Raw genomic sequence first — 7535 nt, forward strand, 5'->3', positions numbered from 1 at the left:
GTCCTCTAGAAACTGGGCATGTTTCCTTTGTCTGCAATAAGATTCTTCAGTTCGCAGGCCACCTAAAGGCAGACCGCGTTTCGATCCCGGGCGCAAGAGGTGGTTGGGCATAGTTTCCTCCAGATCGTTGACGTCTTCCGACACTGGAGTAATAGGCCGCTCGTTCACCACTGCTTCCACTTCGCAGAAGAGCGTCTACAGGCGTTTGTCGTCTCATGTGTGAAGCTGTGGGTGGGTTGAAAATCCAGTCTATCTGTTTCCTTAGGAGGGTGTCCCGAATGTGTTCATCACACTCCCAGCTCCGTGCTGCTGTTCTCAGTTCCTTGTCTGCACCGACTATGTTCGTCTCGTTGTCCGATCGTATTCGTTCTGGAGTGCCTCGCCGTGATGAAAATCTTACTATGGCGTTGATGAAAGCGAGGACTTCAAGATATACAGCACGGGTTGTGAGGCACGTGAACAAGCACCCCCATCTCTTAGGTCGTTTACGTCCTTGTTTAATGGTGAATGGTTCGAAGCAGTCCGTCCCTGTGTAAGTAAACGGAGGTTTAGCTGGAGTAACACGGTCAACCGGTAATTCAGCTTGGCGCTGTTGTGTGGGCTTCCAGTTGTTCCGGCGACATACCACGCAGTGCCTGGTGATTTTTGTTTAGTATTCCGCGTGCCCTGGGAATCCAAAAATTTTGCTGTAAACACGCTAGAGTATGTTCCCTCCCGGAGTGTCCGGCCTGATTTTCATGCACGTCCCGCACTGTGATGCCAGTGACATGATGCTGGAATGGAAGCAAGATGGGATGTTGGCTTCCTTGGCTGATAGGGGTGTTCCTTATCTGACCGCCTACTCTGATGAGTCCCTCCTCGTCTAGGAACGGCTCTAGTCTGTAGATTCCACTCTGTTTCCTTAACCCACTCCCTGCCATCGTCTTTATGTCGTCCTGATACCATTCCTCTTGCACTGAGCGTAAAATGACAACTTTGCCCTCTCTAACTCGGCTACGTGTAATCCCCTTTGCATGTCCCGCCGTTGGTCCCTTCCTTCTCTTAGCCATTTAGCAAACCTCCTTTGCAATGCCACTCCTTTCAGTAGACGAAGCCATGATGAACACCTTGCCCACAGTGCTTGCACCTCTTGTGTGGGTGTCGTGGTCGCACTACTAGTCGTCAAGACGGATATGTTCCGTTTCACCTCCACTTCACCACTCAAGTCCATGGTTAGTTTTAACCTCTCTGGCCAGTGTTCCTCTCCCTTACGCAAAAAGTCTGGTCCTTGTATCCACCGGCCGCCGTCGGTCATTTCCTCCACAGAGAGTCCACGTGTTGCATCAATTACTGGGTTCAGTGACGTGTTTACAGGCCTCCAATGATTTGTCTCTGAGAGTTCCTGTATAACAGCCACTCGGTTCGCCACGAAAGTGTGGAACCGACGACTGATGTTTGCGATGTATTGGAGAATCAACATGTTGTCCGTCCAAAAGAACGACTCTTCGACTTTCAACTCCAGCTCTTGCCTTATCATCTGGTCAGCGTTGACAGCTAAGACAGCTGCACTCAGCTCTAGTCGGAGAGTAGTTTGTTGTTTGAGGTGAGCTAACTTTGCTTTACCAAATATGAAGGAACAATGGATATTTCCTTCAGTGTCCGTCAGTCTCAAGTATGATGCCAGGCCATACGCCACTTGCGAAGCGTCGCAAAAGCTATGCAGCTGCACTGACACGGTTCGACCATGATCTCTAGGTTTGTAAAACCGAGGAACACCGAGTGTCGCCAGGCGCGGCAATTTCTCGAACCACGCGTTCCACGCCACGTTATTATGCTCCAGTAGTGGTTCGTCCCATCCTCTTCTTCGTCGGCATTCATCTTGGAACAACAGTTTCGCCTTAATGACAAACGGAGCTATGAAGCCAAGAGGGTCGTAGACCGAGCTGACAACGCTCAGAAGTCCTCTTTTTGTGGCAGGCTTCCTTTGAACTTGAGTTTTGACAGCAAACTGATCGCTTTCCAAGTCCCATGTGACTCCTAAGGATCGTTACACCGGTAGTAGCTGTTGGCTCAGGTTGAGTTCCTTTATGCCAACGTGTCTCTCCTCAGACGGGATGGAACGCAGAACTTCCTTGTGATTACTTGCCCATTTCGTGTGGCGGAAGCCTCCCCTTTTGAGCAATTGTCGTAGGTGCTGTGACATTTCCGTTGCTTCACTCAATGATTCAAGTGAGAGAAGTAAGTCTTCCACGTAGAAGTTGCATTCTGTCCAATCAAGACTAACTACACCCCTCAAAGAGATGAACCTTCATTCTATACAAGCGTGGAGCATGAGTCAAATCTTCACTGTCCCACCACAAAAACCTCAGGGCGCCTCTATGTTCAGGTGTGACTCTAATTTGGTGGAACATGACCTCAATATCTGCCATGATTGCTGTCCTTCCCTGGGGAAATCGTATCAGGATACCTAACAGTTTGTTGTTGAGGTCTGGTCCTTGGAGCACTTGACTGTTCAACGACGTGTTGGCATAAACAGAGGCGCAATCAAAGACGATGAGTATTTTGTCTGGCTTCTTGGGATTCAACACAGGGAGATGTGGGAGGAACCATGTTTTTCCTGGGTTTGCAGTGAGTTGGGATGCGGGAACCAATTCGGCGTAGTCCTTACACAGCAATTGCTTCATCTCTTCAGCGTAGCGCTGGTAAAGCCTTGTATTCTTCGTCAGTCTTCCCTTTAAGCTCTTCAGTTGCTGTTCAGCCATGGCTTTGTTGTTGGGGAGGTCCGGGTATTCCTTCCTAAATGGTACTGGGAATTGATAGTGGTTTCCCACCCTGGTGCCATAGAGTGTCCACATTTCTAGCATTTTCTTGTCTTCCAACGAGAGGGCTACACTTCCATCGCCTCTGGAGTGATCGCCTTCTAGCTCCGAAAGAAGTCTGACCTGCCTCTCCAAGTGCGTCTCCAGAACTTCGTTGCTCCGTATCGTCAGGCATTCTGTAGCGTTAGGTGCCATTTGGTATCCCACGGGTCCGGTCACCGTCCAACCTAGGCGCGTTCGTACAGCGAAAGGAGCTCCGCCACCTCCTACTCTGACCTCCAAAGGTATTAATGAGTACGGAACGTCTTGATCAATTAGCAATTCCACAGAACAGTCCTGGTCGGGCACTGGAACCCCTCTGAGGTGTTTCCATCTCGAGACGTCTTGTGCTGTGGCTACTGCTTCTTGCAGCATTGCTGGGAAATCTTCGATGATTAGGACCTTTGGAAAGGAAGCCTGTTCACCCTTCTCAGGACAGCGCTGCGGGCCTCAAGATCAGCCTCGGCAGCCCACTGGGTCGATTTGTACATCAGCGTTCCAATGGATAGTCGCACCTTCTCGCCTCTTACGCCCATCTTGTTTGCTAACTTCCGAGTACAGAACGATCTGTCGCTACCGGAGTCGAGGAGCGCCCGTGTCCTGATCGTCTTTCCCGACCGGTTTCCGGCCCCTTTACTCTGACATTCATCACCTGCAAGACGACCTAAGGCGTACTTGGTTGTCAAACGTCGTCGTCATCCTGCACCTTAACCCACTTATTGCTTGACCCGATTGCGTATGCACTGCTCCTTTGCTCAGATTTTGGGTGACCAAAACGCTCGCTGTCTTCCCGCACAGTCCTATATGGTCGTATAGCGGAACTGTACGACTCTGGATCCCGTTCTCTTTTGGGTGACCGCTTCTCTGTCGGTTCCCTTTTTACCTCTTTGTAGAAACTCCGTTTTTTTTTTCGCCCTGCGCTTGTCGACTTGGACCCAATGCCGCCCTGTCTGCTGCACTCACCCAACTTCTACCAGTCGTTGAATATCGTCGATAACTCCCTTGCTCTTTATCTTAGGATGCAACCACTTGGAGTGTCTCCCTTCGCATCCTGAGACACCACACCGGAATCAAGACTTACACTCAGCCACCAAGAGACTGTCTTTCAAACAAAGGTAACAGCATTGTAATTTCCTCGCTGTTTCACGTCGTGTAGGTATGTCCATGTTCCTGAAGTCTCGACACACTAATAAGACGTGCGATCCAGACCATAGGGGACACGTTTCATCTCCATCTTCAGTCTTCACGGGCGCTCTTTGATCAGTGGTAACTGCCATTCCCACGGCTCGTCTACTTGAAAACTTGTTCTGGGAGGGCGGGAGAGACTGTTCTTTCTTACCCCGGCTTCACTGTCGTCCCTTCCTTTAAAGAGTATGTTCTTTGCTCTGTCCGCATGTTTCTGTATAAACTCTTGTAGCCAGTGTATTCCGGGGTACGACCCGTGACGTTCGTGATGCGCGTGCAGTTCCTCCTCGCACAGATTCCATCGGATCTTTGGCAACCTTGCTGCTATGTTTCGGATGCACAACCAAGAGTCCAGCTTGCCTATCATAAGCCATGATATTGAAGGGAATTCCTCTTTTGAATTCCTTACAGACCATTAGATTGGCAAGGTCATCAAAAGTGTCAGTTTGAGTAGTCTTAAGCCACATTTGAAAAGTACATAATTTTTCAGTACCAAATTGAACATGTGTCTGACGGTATGATTCTGGAGTTATAGCATAAGCATTTAACATACTGTCTTTGATAAACTCGAAATCAGAATAATCCTCTAGACTATTAAAGACTTGAGCTGCTTTCCCAGTGAGTTTATTCTGAAGTAGCCAAATCCACTCATCCTTGGGCCACTTATAGTGGAGAGCTGTACGCTCAAACAAACACATTGAAGACTCCGGATCTGATTCATCAAAATTAGGGACCAAATTTATGTTCCGAGACCAATAAAAAAGACTTTGAGTTTCTCTTTTGGCATGGTTTTGGATTTCGATTACTCTCATTTCATGTTCTCTCTCCTTTTCTCTCAATTCTCTCATCTTCTCTTTTATTTATCTCCTTCTCAAACTTCTCTCGTTCAAATAACAATTTTTCTCTTGCAGGTTAACTAAGGTTTGAGCTCTCATACTTACTTTCTCCGTTGTCTCCAGTTGAAGAGGAGAACCTACCACATTTTCTTTGAAGTCCCCAGGACTAGTAATGAGTCTAACAGCTTCTTCAGGAAGAAGCTCACTTGAGATTAATCCTTGGACAACTACTTCTTCTAATCTGTCTTTACGCAAACTTGTTGAGACTGGAATTTCAAAATAATCCGCTATAGTTTTCCGGTCTGCTTTCCTCAGGTCTGCACCTTCGAGTTTGTCAACAGTAGGATTAACTATGAAATCAGCAGTATCGAATCTAGACATGATTATTGATCAAGTAATTAAAAAACTTTAAAAAATCTTAGTCTTGTCAAAATAAGAGGAATGCCCTTTCAAACCACTTGCATATCTTAACTCAGAAGAAGAGGCTGCTCATCAATCATTCTGGTATTTTATGTAAAGTACACCAATAGTAAAAGATAGGATTGTAGATCCTGTGAAATTTTTATGCTTACGGGGTAAGAATACTGATTTGGAATTCATGGATGATAGTGCCCTTCGTCTACCATGGTAAGGGAAATGTGTGAAAAAAGGCGCTCAGTAGGCATGTCTTACCAAAATAAATACTGCTTTGAGGAAGAGAAGTGTAACAAAAGTTACAAGTCTACTTAGAGAAACGCCCTGCTCAAAACTGAAAGTAAACATCCTAATTACCCACAGATTTCAGCCGCCTTCTACGCTTGGTAAGAAACCCTGTCCCATTTATTACAAAAGGGAAATGTCAGTAAATCCAAGCTTATTCTGTTTGATGAAATAATTTCACAGGCTCAAGCATTCCATTATTGTGACTAATGTCCAATTTAAGCATTAGAGGGTATGATGAATTAGTGTTAACCAAAATTACATTAAAATTCGTTTTAAGAACTAACATGTATGGAGTTCACTCTCGTTATTGACAGTTTTGACAAACTAACGTCGAAAAAACGGGTCTTATTCAATGTAAACATTCATGGCTACAACCACATCCGAATTAGATTACTTGGATCTTATTGATGTTACCGGTATTACCCTATTATGAATATAAACACTATTACTTAACACACTACAACTGCATCGTGATTTATCGACTTAAATGACTGGCCAAATCAATCACTACCTCTGAATCCAAGTGCATTTACAGGAGGCTTAACACTATGTAAACAACCATATTAAGTCAATGCACTGTAAGCAATCAGAAAAGTGTTCTCAGATAAAAATAAATTGGACTACCAAAACAGCCAGAAATATTACATAATACCCACTAAATACTGTCCTGTACTGTTGGCATGTAACATCAAGTTACATGAAGTAATTAATATGAAACAAGGTGAAACTCAATACAAACGGTAAGTGAACAATTAGCTCCCGGACAGGTAACCCATATGTTACGGAAACTGAGCAACTAAGAAGGCAAATGTCTTAAGTTCCTTTACTTTAACTTTTACTTCTACTTTAATCTCAAAAAATTTAATGATTTTGTAGGGGTATCGAGATATTAATGTTGTCTAGCACTCAGGATGGAAAGAAACTCTAATGTGGTTTTCTTATATAATATATATAAGTTATATGATAGACAGTCTGGTGCTGGAGATGCCGTGTGGTGGGGAGCAGCTCAGTAGAAGACGTTCGGGAGTATCGTGTTGAAGGAGGTAGATGTGCAGGAGCTTCGTTAGAGAAGGTGTTGCCTGTTGCTGGCCTCCTGGTTGAATGAAATGTTAACAGCGTGGAGCTTGCTGGAGGAGATGTTGCTTGTTCAAGAAGAATGGTCAGAATGAATCTCAAGGGAGAGACAGAGCTTATATACACCCAGCAGCAGCCGCCAGTCCTCTATGAGTCATGTTGGGAAAACCCGAGAAGTAGCCGGTGACTAGTTTCGTTGCTAAGATACGGTAACATCTGGTTGGTTGCTAGGGAAGGCGGCACATTGGAATGCGATACGCAGTTGTAGGGGAGACGTCCACTACAATACTCCCCCTCCCCTCCAGGCGGTGTAGGAGACTTGTTGATTGTAGAGTTGCTTAGCACATGTGAGGAAGACCGGGCGGTGCATGCCTCATGTGAGACAACGGCGATGGCGTGATGAGCCGATCGCTGAAATACAACTGTCTAGATACACACGATCTGTGGGAGAAGGGAGAAAAAGGGTGTGTGGAGGCGATGAATGTTGTTCTTCCCTCACGACAGGTACAGGGTCGTCAGATGCGCCTGCTGGGGTGTGTGTGGGCCTGGATCAGGAGCAGGGGCTGGGTCAGTAGAAGCGGATTAGGGCTCGTGACAGCAGCTGGGTCCACGACAGCAGCAGGGTGCAGGACATTAGCAGGGAGTACCTGAGGGAGAAAAGAGGGGGTGTGGAGGCGATGGATGTTGTGTGCTTCCCTCACGGCAGGTACTGCTGGGTCGGCGTCTGAGGCAGGACGGGTGTGCTGGGGTCGTCAGAATGTGGTGCGTGGGGCAGGAAGAGGAGCCGGTGTCTGCTTGAAGACTGGGAGCGTGATCAGTGTCTCCTCCATCCTGTGTGAGTGCTAATCTCCGGGAGTCACCATTGTAGGAGTATCGAGATATTAATGTTGTCTAGCACTCA

The 7535-nt window shown here is 46.6% G+C and overlaps 1 protein-coding gene across 1 annotated transcript; it reads right to left on the bottom strand.

Annotated features, from left to right (window-relative positions):
- Positions 1-925: 925 nt before the first annotated feature.
- On the bottom strand, positions 926-3212 carry LOC121873355. Its single transcript, XM_042376906.1, has 2 exons — positions 2264-3212; positions 926-2016 (listed from the first exon to the last, which is right to left on the bottom strand). The coding sequence occupies exons 1-2, from the start codon at positions 3210-3212 to the stop codon at positions 926-928; spliced, it is 2040 nt and encodes a 679-aa protein (XP_042232840.1).
- Between the last annotated feature and the right edge of the window lie 4323 nt (positions 3213-7535).

The sequence above is a fragment of the Homarus americanus genome, unplaced genomic scaffold (assembly GCF_018991925.1).
Source record: "Homarus americanus isolate GMGI-L3 unplaced genomic scaffold, GMGI_Hamer_2.0 scaffold32929, whole genome shotgun sequence".
Classification (NCBI taxonomy): domain Eukaryota; kingdom Metazoa; phylum Arthropoda; class Malacostraca; order Decapoda; family Nephropidae; genus Homarus; species Homarus americanus.